The sequence below is a fragment of the Protopterus annectens genome, chromosome 7.part1 (genome assembly GCF_019279795.1).
Source record: "Protopterus annectens isolate FY-2018-M chromosome 7.part1, PAN1.0, whole genome shotgun sequence".
Taxonomy (NCBI): domain Eukaryota; kingdom Metazoa; phylum Chordata; order Ceratodontiformes; family Protopteridae; genus Protopterus; species Protopterus annectens.
This window is the reverse complement of record NC_056740.1, coordinates 188,328,895-188,341,782: the sequence shown is the minus strand read 5'-3', so window position 1 is coordinate 188,341,782 and position 12,888 is coordinate 188,328,895. Positions and strand designations below refer to the sequence as shown.

Below are 12,888 nucleotides of genomic sequence, written 5' to 3'. Positions count from 1 at the left end.
CTCTCTGTATGTGGATGGTATACTCCTAACTTTAAGCATCCTGACTTTGGGAAACTGTGGGAAATAGAGAACCTTGAAATAAAATCAGGATTTTAAGTAAATAGAGAGAAAGGCCAAGCATTGAAAATAAAAGATGAGGAAGATGGGAATAAGAGAAAAGATGGAAAGAGGAAATAAAATAGTTGGGATAATATAGTTAAATAAAACACTGGAGGAAACAGTAAAATAAACATATGAAAATATGTACAGTAATACAAGAAGACAGTTGCAAAAATGAAAGATTCTGATAATGTACATTGATCACAATGCACAAGTGATAGAAATGTGCATACTCCCACAATTCCCATATTTGAGCCAGGTATTCTAGAAACCACCAACACCTGGAACATTGAAAATAGTTAAACAGACAATTAAGTGAATACATATGGGAGGGGAGCAAACTAAGTGTAGCATGGGAATCCTAAGTAAAGACAACTCAGGAGATGGACTGGGAGTACCAGATATAAAAGAGGCATTACAAGCATGTATCCTAGCAAATGTACTTAGAATAACAGGCATAGAATATAAGGCAGTTTGGAAAGAAATGATATGGGACTAAAGACAAATAGAGAGCATCAGGACATTCTGGGAAACCTGTTATAAACACCAAGGTGAGAGTTAAATTTGGATTGGACGAAAGAGACTTTAATAATATTTAACAGTGGGATAGGGAAGAAAACAAGAAATGTAGAGAGAATATTATTCAAGTAGGGGGAAAAACAGGATAAGGACAGATAGAGAGAACAGAGTGGAGATGGAAAGAAAAAATAACTTGGATATTGGCCACAACAGCTAGTAGGAGATAGGATAAGTTTTGTGAAATAAAGGAAGAATATCTGAGGGAAATCTGGAATGGGAGTATATGGAAATAAATACATGAAAATATGGAAAAGATAGAAATGGAGAAGAAAATACTGGAATTTATGCCAGCAGTATAATTAAGGAAGGGAAAACAGAGGGATTGGTAGGAGTGGCAAAAATTGAGGATTGCAAAAAGGGGTCAATGGGAAGAGCAGAGAGAAAATGAAAGAAGAAATCTTGGAGCAAATAAAAATTGAAGAATGCCATAAGATGAGGGAGATACCTAGAAATGTCACGTATGCCCAAGTTCAAATTTTTCACTTGGAAATGTCTCCACAAATATTTATACACTCGAGAGATCATTAGAAATATTCCCAAATGTGAGCTGAATATGTTGGGAGATGTGATTTTTAAGCACAGATAAGAAGAAATCTTCAATGTCAAGTTTTCCATGGAATAGGAGAGGGAGAGAATAAAACTATTTCTCCTAGTTAATTCAACAGAGGAAAAAAAAAAGACTGTTAATAGGGCAGTTAATGACAATGTGCAAAAAAAATCAATAAAGAAAAGATGTAAACAGAAGCAGCCACCAGTAATAGAAGAGACAATAAGAATCGTGGATCAACGTGAGAAAGCAGAAAAGGGGTATAGGAAAACGAGGGATAATAAAGAAAACATGACTACTAATCCAAACAGCTGAATGGAACCCACAGAAAAAAACAAAACAAACAACCCCCCCCCCAAGAGATTCCAACAGTCAAATAAAAGTTTAGTGTGCAAATCTTTTAAGTATAAAACTCTCTGTGTAGTATGTGCCACAATAGGTAGCTCACCTCCTGTTTGAACTGAAACTTGAAAAGGATGCCTTGGATTGAGAGAGAGAGTTGATGAATCCAGCACTGAAGCTCAAGCATGAGACCAGGAAGAAACAGAAACAGGAACTCCAGGGGGCGCAATGCTGAAACCACACCAATTTGAGGGATCATTGAAGTTTCCTCATATGGAGCCTCGTGAGAGGGAGCATGGGAATGATGGAAGCCATGAAGCCCAGGTCTATGAGAAATTCTCTGGTCATGACAAATGCTAGAGGAACAAAGGATTGGAAAAAAAACTTAATCAGGCAGAGCCTTGACAGCAGGTAGAGATTCCAGCATGGGAGCTGTCTGAAGCCTGCATCTGAGGAAAAAGTGATCCTGGGAAAGGAGTAAGACCTGCTTTCTGGTGGTTTATGGTGAACTCCAGACAGTGTAATAGGCAAGTAGTAAACTGAAGATCCTGAAGCAGACTATTGGGATAAGGGGCTTGAATAAGCAGATTGTCTAGATAGGGAAAAATCTGAATACCTCAAAGTCTGCAAAAAGCAATGACAGGAGTGAAACATTTGGTGAATATCCTTGGGAGCAGTAGAGAGGCCAAGGGACAAAGCAGAGAAATGCAAGTAAGAACCAGAGAAACATAATTTCCTGAAAAGAGGATGCATGGGGATATGAAGATGTGCATTACTGAGATTTAGAGACATCAGAAAGGACTGAGAAAGTAGAAGAGGAAAAGGTCTGAAGGGATGATATCTAAAAGGAAGGAACCTTGAGAAAATTGTTGAGCAGGGAATGATCCAGAATTGGTGTCCATGTACCCTCCTTTTGTTGGACCAAAACCATTCTGGAATAAAATCCTTTCCCCACCTAGGTGGGAGGCATGGCCTGAATGGTGCCCTGATCTGAAAGAGATTGAAGAACCTCTCGGAAATGAGAAGGCTGTTCCTGAGAATGTTGAGGAATGCCGGAAAAGGGAGGAAGGGACTTCCAAACAATGAAATATCCCTCATAGATAATGGACAGAACCTAAGAATCTGAGGTGAATTGAAACCAATTTGGAAGAGACAAGGAGAGGCAGAAGAAACTCTGGGACCTGGCTGAGGGAGGGAAAAGCAAACTGTCAAATAGAACCAGGCTTGTCCTGAAAATAAGGTTCCTGGGAGGAAGGACTCTGAATAGACTTAGCAGGAGGAACATGCCTAGAACCTTTCTTACCCTTAGCAGGAGGGTGAGATTGCCTAAGAACAAAGGCAGACTTGGAAGGATAATTCTTTGAAACTTAAGAATCTGAGAAACAAAAATATGTTTCAGCTGCTGCAAGGCTTTGCTGTTAGACCAGAGGGACTTGAATATGTGAGCAGCAGCAGTTCTCCAAAGGAGCATCTAAAGGTTTGGCCTTGATGTCATAAAGCAAAGACTGAAAACAAAGCCAAGAAAAATGAATCGTGACTGAAACAAAGGCAGCAGCTCTGGAAGAGGCATCAGCTGCATTTGACTGAATGGCAAGCATTTTGCAAAGTGGATCCCAGCAGGGAAAGGTCCCCCCTCAACATCAGGTACAGATGTTTGAAAAACCTTCGAGGATGTGTGAGAATTCATATCCATGCAAGCCTGCATCAGCGTTGCGGCAGAGGAGCCCAAAGCAAGCACTGGACAGTCTTAAGGCCTTTCATCAGCCACTAGAGAGATATCCAAAGGATGCCAGACAGCAGTTGGATCAGACCTGACTTTTTTGGCATTCTTAACAGAAAGATGGCCCTCGAAATGGGAGTTGGTTCTCTGGGTATATGGACAAAGAGGAGAGATGAGTATGTAGCATCTTAGGCATGAACACCTGGCAGATAAATCACGGAGTATGATTGTAGGAAGCGCCCAAACAAAAATGGCACTGGAAGTGAAGGTCTTTATGGGGAATCTGCCTCCCATACTGACACTTTCACTTTCTGGATGACATGAACAGAGTACCAAGCAATGATAAAAAGAAAGAGAGGAAACCCCAACAGGGTACTTATCTGAAACACAGCTTGGTAACCAGCACAGAAGAAGAGCATCCAGACCAACTGATGCTGGTGTTCAGACTGGTGGCAAACAAGTTCTGAGTGTTTGCATCTGTGTCATTTTTATGCCTTGTGTCTTGTGCAGGGAGTATACGTGTGATGTACGGTGTCTATAAGAGCTGGCGTGATATTGGGCTGTATAAACTACATTAGCTGCCAGATTATTATTCACAAATAAACTGATAAGTACCTTCATTCATCTTTTTCAGTATATTTTAAGGTTTTAGTGAATGAATATTTTAGATTACTGAGTTTATACAATTTGAATGGCACGTTAAATAGTACTTTGGCACTTAATGGGAGGGTTTAATGACATCATCCTTTGATCAGATGACTGCTTTGGGCCTTATTTAAACCTGTTGTTTGTGTTCAATTTTATCTGAAGTTCATTATTGTTACACAAACGAAAGCGCTTATCAGTATTTATTTGTGGTAAAAGTTTCTTCAAGAAACTTCCAGCTTCTTCTAGCAGCTAACGTAGTTTGTTTCACAAGTTTGCCTTTTGTCTCTACTGCTCTGATATTGGGCTATCCTTGGCAGGAGTTCCCTTAGGTGAAGAATATTGCAACAGCGATGTGGAAGGACATCTTGTCATCAACCCCTTTTCCCATTTTCTACATGGGGTTAGGGTGTTGTCAACTATCTCCACTTCTGTCAGTTCAGTGCCACTCTCTTATTTTCTTAGAGTCATGCCTAACTGTCAGGTCTTCTCTTACACACAGTCCATCTGTCTCTTTGATGGATATCCTCGTTTCCTCTTGCCTTCTGCCTATCTCTGTCAGATCTTCAAATCATCATCTGCCTTTCCCGTACATGCTCAAACCATTGTAATATGTTTTCCTCTGCTTTCCTGCACATTTGCCTAAACCTCTAATAATCTGTTCCGTAACCTGCAGAATTTCAAAGATAAGTCATCATCCCCTGGTGACGTTCTAGGTGCCAGCTTCTCTTCTGATACCTCTGCAATTTGTTTAGTTTGTTCTGGCAAATGAGAATAGGACCTGTCTACAGAAAATCAGACTTCTGAAAGAATTGCAGACACGTGAGAAGCTGGATAAAATTAGTCAAGTGAAATGTCAAATAAATTAATACCTTTTTAGGATGTGTGAGCACAGATGGATGATTCTGAGATTAGGATTTCAGTGGCACTCCAAGAGCACAAAAATATTGGGAGCAAAGGATATGATTACAAATTAGTGAGTGAACCATGGCTACATTTATGATCTAAAAAAAGGGTGCAGATAAGAGACCCAGAGAAAATAAAATGTCTTCAAAATCTGTTATGCAGACCATTGTAGAACCTAGGAGAGGGATAGGGACCCTGTGTAGAAAATGCAGGAAATTTTCAGAGGCATTCACCACCCAGTTCTTGATCAGGATTACCAGAACAAAGTAAACTACAGTGGTATCAGAAGAGAAGTGATGGCTTGCCTCAAATTCTGGACGTTAAGAGGCAGCAAAATTTGTGAAAACACAAATGGTATTGTTTAATGCAATGCTGAATGCATTAAGGTCTCAGAAGTCATGGAAAGGAGCTTGTTAGTTCTGTAATACCTTAACAAAGGCAAGGATCCTCCTAATCCATCTTCCTGAGCTGCTCCAATAGCTCTACTATCAGCACTGACCCCATGATGGAAACAACATGAAAACATTGCATTATGTACTTGTATAAGCATGGTAATATTTTAGTATTTAGTGATGTTTGGTATGTTTTTGCCATAGAAAATTAGACTTTTCATGTTTTTTTTCATGTGGCATTCTGATTTAACATATTCACAGCAAACGATGTGTCCACCAAGACTTGTGTTGCAAGGCTGAAATGTATTTCCTGTACATACAAGCAAAATATTTTCCTTTTCACATCAATGATTTACAATGTTTTGAATGAACATAAACATAGGAGGAGTTGTAGTTTAGTAACAGTAGAAATTTTGGATGCAAACCATTTTACATGATGAATGCTTTGTGAGTTGTTGAACTTTATTTACATTCTTAAAAATTAGGTTTTCTTTTTGTTCTTGCAGGCACTTCCTCAGAGATGCATACAGACTGACTCCTCCACATCAGTCTTTGAATATATACTTGACCCACTGGCTCACACTCCTACTTCTTACTGGTCCTTTGCTATGTTGTTTTCCTCCATCTATGTACAGCATGACAGCCATACTTCAAAACTGGGCTGCCAATACGTCAAAGGAAGATTGTGGAGCACCATAGCTTTGACTGGAGCCATTGTGGTGTTATCCCAAGGCATCTGTAAACAGAGGAAATATTTTTCCTTTGCAAATGGAAGATGGGATGTTCCAATCTGACATCATTAGTCTTCACACATTTATGTTTTGCACCCAGTTACAGGCAGGACTTCTGGCCATCACCAGTGCAAAAGGTCCTGCAGCCAGTTACAGGAGTACATATGAAAATTTGACCAGTGTGCCAGTAAGTTAGTGAATGTGCAGATCTTACAATCATCATGTATGAAGGTTGCGACTCATGGCCCTCTTGCAGAACCAGAATTTTCTGCGTATGCTTTTAATTCTGTCTGACGTGTTGCTAGTTTAGTATCTAATTTTAAAATTACAGATTAGCCTTATTTCAGTTGTATACGGTCAACTGATTAAAAATCACTTACACTGAAAAAAGTAGTACTTCTGTGGGTTAAATCCAGACCCTTGAATTTTTTATGTTAAGGAGGGATCCAGAAGTCATTGTTCAGCCCCTCATTCCACTTGAATGAGACTTTTTTCTCAAAAAAATTTATCAAAATGGTTTCTGAGCAATTGACCATACCCATAAATTATTTTAATTTACTTTATGAATTTTCTTTCTAATGCTTTGTGTTGTAGTAGGCAACGAACATAGCTTGGAGGTTGACTTGGTTTTAAAATGTGTAACCATAATCAAGTTAGTTCTGCTATTTTTGCCTCTGTCACATGCATTAAAACCTTACATGATGCATTGTGTATAGTAAGCATACAACTACTGTTGTAAACTACCTTCTTGATAACTGAAAATGTTAACTTGTTTAAAAAATTAATATTTGTACAGTTTTCTGAAAATCATTTTCTTTTTCCATATTTAGGCATTGTTTACTCACTGACTGACAAGTCAAGTTCTTCCAATATGAAGATCGACACATTATCTTTTCTCTACATTATCCTTTCCAACCACCCTCCTGAGATATTTCACCCTCATGTTAAAGCTCTATTGCCTCCAGTGGTAGTCTGCATTGGCGATCCATTTTACAAGATAACATCAGAAGCCTTGCTTGTTACTCAGCAGTTTGCAAAGATCATTCGACCACTGGAAAAAGCATCTTCATTTGATGCCAAACCTTATGTAAATGACCTGTTTTCTAGCACCTTGAAAAGGCTGAAAGCTGCTGACATTGACCAAGAAGTTAAGGAACGAGCTATTTCTTGTATGGGTCAGATCATCTATAGCCTGGGAGACTACTTAAGCACTGATCTTCAACCAACACTGCAGATCTTTCTGGAAAGACTGAAAAATGAGATCACAAGGCTGACTACTGTGAAGGCACTAACACTGATTGCTGGTTCCCCACTCAGAATTGATCTTAGGCCTCTTCTTGCTGAAGGTGTACCCATTCTGGCTTCCTTCTTACGGAAGAACCAACGTGCCTTGAAATTGAGCACCCTGGCAGCTTTAGAGATTTTGATCAAGAACTACAGTGACAGCCTCAAACCTGTCATGATAGAGTCTGTGCTAGCTGAACTTCCTTCCCTCATACAGGAAAATGATATGCATATCTCTCAAGTGGCAATAAGTTTTCTGACCTCTCTGGCTAAAGTTTATCCATCTTCCATGTCTAAGGTCAGTAGTTCTGTTTTGGCAGAGCTCTACAACCTTGTCCATTCACCTTTGTTGCAGGGAGGTACACTTGGTGCTATTCTGGAGTTTTTCCAAGTTTTGGTTATAACCAAAACTAGTAACATGGGCTATACTGAACTTCTGAAACAACTGACAGCCCCTTTTCACTCCGCCGGTAAAAGCAGTAGCCCATCAGTCCTTCATAAACAAGCGTATTACTCTGTAGCTAAATGCATAGCAGCACTTTCTTCAGTATGTCCTAATGAGGCTACTTCAGTAGTTCATCAGTTCACTGTAGATGTCAAGAGTTCTAAATCTACTGATGCAGTCCGTGTCTTGGCCTTTTTGTCATTAGCAGAGATAGGCCGGACCACAAACTTAGGCACAGAGAGGGAGCTGAAAGCAGTAATACTTCAGGCATTCTCATCACCAAGTGAAGAAGTAAAATCTGCTGCTTCATATGCTCTTGGAAATATAAGTATTGGCAATCTTGCTGAATATATGCCCTTCATGATTAAGGAAATTGGAAGTCAACCTAAAAGACAGTATTTGCTGTTGCACTCTTTGAAAGAAGTAATTAGTTCTTCTTCAGCTGATGGTTTGAAGCCTTATGTGGAAGACATTTGGGCCCTGCTTTTCAAGCACTGTGAATGTGTAGAGGAAGGTACACGTAGTGTTGTAGCAGAATGCCTGGGAAAGTTGACCCTTTTAACACCATCTCAGCTTTTGCCCAGGTTGAAGAAGCAACTTTCCTCAGGTAAATATAGATTTTGCCAGTTTGTATACCTTAAGTTTTGTAATAATCAGAGCGTCATGTGACTGTGTAATAATCCGAGCATCACGTTCCTGTGTAAGTTTGTGCATAATGATTCAAGGAGTGAAAGATGAAATCATTGTTAGGAAGTGGCACACTGTATCTTTTGGTCATATGGCATTTTTCCACTCAGATTTCATTGCATATAGTTCCTTGGATCAAATGTGGGTTTTGTATTTGTGTGGAGCTCGCTAAATACACACCATATACTTGAAATTTTCTCATGCAACCATTACAAATGTAATTATCTCTGATTGTCCACAAACTTGAGCCATGCCACTATTACTGTAGTAATGTTTACATGGTCATACCTAACCAAATAATGGCCATGATATTTGACTGGCTTTTTTCCTTACTGGTTTTCATTTAATCAAGGAACTTTACCCCCCCCCCACTCCACACACACACACACACACACACACACACACACACACACACACACACACACACACACAAAAGTTTTAGAGATGTGAAAAAAGAGCTCTTTAGTTTGGTTAAAGAAAGGTTGCAGTACAAGATAATCTGCCAGCATACCTCTCAATTGTCCAGATTTTTGTAGAATGTCCAGATTTTTGTCTCAAATTTTTGGACTCCTCATAACATTTGTGGTTTTCTGGCAAGTCTCTGAGAACTGAAGTCACTAAATAATGAGATACGTTTGAGTTTCAGACTTCATATCCTTCAGTGAATGCATGCTAACACGCATCCTGTTATTTTAACAACTTTCTAAGTTTATAAGAACAATATTTAAAATCTCTTCCCCCCATTATTTTAGGCTTTGTCCAGACATCTTGCATTAAGAGGCTGACTACATTTCTGCATGACTACTGTAAATTCCATTATGGAAACTACTCAGGCAGTCCTAAGTATATGGCATCCTAGTTTAGCAGTTCCACCAAAGCTAACAGTATACTGTGCCAGAAGTGTCACTCAGGAGTGGGCCATAGAGTACTGATGAATGGAGAGCTTTCTGTGAAGGCAGTGGACTGTACACTGAAGAAATTTATTTTGTGTCTAGCACTTTTCTGGTCTTTTTTGAGGTGGTTTTGTCTCTTCCATGGTTAAAAATACATATGAACCAAAAAAGAGTTTTGGCAAGTAAGGATCTTGTGGTGTACCTAATCATCCAAGTTCACTGTCTGTTTTCACACTCTGCTAGTCTACAAAGCTAACAGCCTTATGTACCTGTTGTCCTTTGTCCCATATATTCTTCATTATGTCACTCTTTTTCTGAACCCATGTCTTCCTCAGTTCCATTATCTTCTCTCACTGTACTTTCATCCTTCAAGACAACAGCATGGTTTGAAAATCTGAGTGAGATGAATGTTATTAGGAGCAACTCAAAACAAACCACATTGGTAGCCACCAGAGTAATAGCCACGTAAAGCAATTGTAAGGATTAATCTTACAGAACATCATGTTCGTGTGTGGTCTGTACTCTAGCAACCAGTTGCAACACTAGTGAGCTTACTTTTTTAGTACTTTTTATTTTCATTGGTTCATAGGTACTTAGCTAAACTATTGATCTTTGAGGATCATTAGCAGTCTAGCCATGCATTCCCACTGCGTTTCTGTGGTATTTTGTAAGTGTGTATTTGGTAAGTGGTATTTTCTGTAAGGTATATTTGTCTTTCCAACATGTTCTGTTTAAGTTGCAGTAGAGATTGAGGTCTCTAGAGTAGGTGTTTCTGCCACTGTTGGACTTATGGATTTGTCTAAGGTCTAAAAAGGAAGGGTCTATGTTAAATCATTGAACGCTTAAAAAAACAAATGATTTATCGAATCCAAGTAAGCGAAAGCTTACAATCTCGAATGCTTAGAACAGTGATTTTTTTTCCAAGGGAAAAAATTGCTGTTCTGCAAAAAAAAAAAAAAGTTAAAACATTACATAAAGTGGGGGGCTTCACCCCCCACCCCCTACTTAAATATACCACTCCGAGATCGCACTACAGTCACGAAAATGGCAAAGTAACAGAAGCAGCCAAACAATTTCTTTCCCAGGGAATGAAATTGCTTATATGCCGTTTGGCTATTTTGCCTTGTCATGCTTTCAAGTTTGATCAGGACACATTTCAAAGAATGCCTCTTTGATCATTTAATAGGAACCCTGAAAGGCTGGGGTCAGTAGAGGCTCTGAATGTGAGACAGAAGTCTTCATTTAGCAGCCTATAGGACTCTGAGAAGAGGAACAAGGTTTTGAAGTGGTCAGAGTAGCTTTTGTGATTTAGTCCATTGATTTTCTTGCGAGAAAAAGCTTTGGTCCCTCAAGTTGTGTCAGGTGCTTGAACAACTACATGCAGAATGAGACATTGTATTCAATGACTGGTCTAATGAGTGCCGTATGCAGTAGAATTATCATCTCCCTAGATTTGGATGCCATATTCTTGCTAATAGGCTGTGCTTGTAGGTTCAAAGGTGGTATATTAGGCTAACAAACTCAAGGGCCTTTATAAGCCTAGCTATGCAAACCCAACCCACTTGCATCCCCTGGTAACATGTGTCTTAACTGGGGAGTATGTTTGTTAGGTGGTTGCTATGGGGGGGGGTATGTTAGTTAGGGAATGTTTACTGTTGGCCTTGGTCTATAAGAGACACAGGAGCCAGCCCAGGGATGAGTTTGTGATTTCCCATACAGTGGTCAAGGTTATGTTTGAATAGGGTTAGAAATGGGATCTGCTTCACATGGGTGAGGAGCCTATCCCAGAGCATGGGGATCCTTTGAGTCACATACCTGCCTCGCCAGCATGTTCTATTTATGCAATAAGCAAAGTTCAAATGCCTGGATCTCTTGTTTGTGATGCTGCTCATTTTATGGATATATATATATATATATATATATATATATATATATATATATATATATATATATATATAGGACTGTAAATGGTTTCCTAATAAACGTGTGGTGTTCAGCAGCAGCTCATTGTTTATATATGTTCCCAGGTCCCTCGTGATTGGCTCATTTTTCAGGAGAGTGTTGTCATTTTGATAGTTGCAAGGGTTTATCTTTCTTTCTGAAGGAAAGAGTTATGCACTTTTTGACGTTTACTTTTAGGCCATGGTTTTCACACCAGCTGCTTTTGTGAAGGATCCTGGTGTTTTCTGGAGTATTTACGATGTTATCAAATTAGGTCATCAGAAACTTTTTCAGCCATAAACTCTCAATGTTTGGCTTGAACTGTGACAAGTAGATGCCAAAAAAAGACACGTCTCCTAGTGGAGATAGATCCATCCGCCCTAATTTTCTGTGTTCTCTCTGAAGAAGTCAACCAGGATGAGTAGGCAGGAGATCTGCCTTTGACAAAACCAAACTGGATTGGTTCGATAGTTTGTAAGTTGCCTGTGTCTTTATTGATTCCATAATGATCTTTTGTGTAGCCTTAAAGATGAGGCTGGTCATGCTTATAGGTTTATAGTTGCCTGAATTGGTTGACACTCTACCTTTGTGAAGGGAGATCACTGTTACAGTCCTACATTCATTTAGTAAAGACCCTGTTAGGAGGTTAATATTGAAAAATCTCCTGAGAAGATTTGACAGAATATGTTTCAGGTTGACCAGTAGGCATCCTGGTATGTTATTCAGCCCCATAAAAGCAGGAGTAGTGCCTTGAGGACTTGTTCCTAGGAGATTTGAGTAAGAAGTGTGCGGATGTGCATAATTGGTCTGGGTAAGGGAGAGGTAGGGTAAAGCTAGAGCTAAATACATCTGCTGGTAGACTGGATGTGTCTCTATCCTTAGAGTGCATTCTGTCATTCACTATTAACAGAACAGAATTTTAAAAATTATCTTTGAGGTTTCTGACATAGTTAAAAGAGGCTCTGTGATTGCCTTTTGCATTTTTACCTCACATCTAGCTTTCTTTTAATCAGGGTCCAAAGTTCTCTGTTAATCTTAACAGCATTTTTGGCATTTGGAGAATTAGATTTTTTTTATGTGCAATGAGCTTTTTCCTTATTGTAGAGTCTGTTTATGTAATGATTTCACCATAAGGTTTTATTTTTAAACTTGCTGTATTTATTTCACACAGTTCCTTCTCTGCAGTTATTTAAATGTTCCTAGAATTTGGCAGTGAAGGACTCAGCAATTGTAGTGGTGTCCTGAGGATAGAAGGGATAGTTGAATTTTGTCAGGTTTTCACTCAGTTTTAATACACTTCCTTTGCCTTAATCTCCGATAAGTTATTGGAGGATTCCTCCAACTTTTTGCTCATATTTGTTGCAACTGTAGGGGGAACACATTGGTTAGAACGAAGTCCAATATTTTGTTGTCCCTCATTGGGGTATGGACTAGATGGTCCAGTGAGTCTGTTACAAAGTCCAGCCCCATCTCTGGGCATACATGTTTGAGATGTATGTTTACCAGTTAATTCAGAAGTAGTTGAAGTCTCTTAAGAGAATGATGGTTGGCTAAATGCTTAGGATTTCCTTATCAGATGGGTATAGAGGGAGTTCCATACTTGGCTACAGTGTGATATGGAGTTTTGTTAATGGTTAGCTGGAGATGGAGGAGTTTCAGGTCATTGCCCTGCTTAAC

At 39.2% G+C, this 12,888-nt stretch overlaps 1 protein-coding gene across 1 annotated transcript in view; it reads left to right on the top strand.

The window, feature by feature from the left end:
- LOC122807680 (cullin-associated NEDD8-dissociated protein 1-like) overlaps window positions 1–12,888 on the top strand; it is a 1,198,738-nt gene that overhangs the window by 892,415 nt on the left and 293,435 nt on the right. Inside the window, exon 10 of the mRNA XM_044078634.1 lies at window positions 6,792–8,297. Within this exon, the coding sequence (XP_043934569.1) occupies window positions 6,792–8,297 (1,506 nt within the window). The remainder of the gene's footprint in view (window positions 1–6,791; window positions 8,298–12,888) is intronic.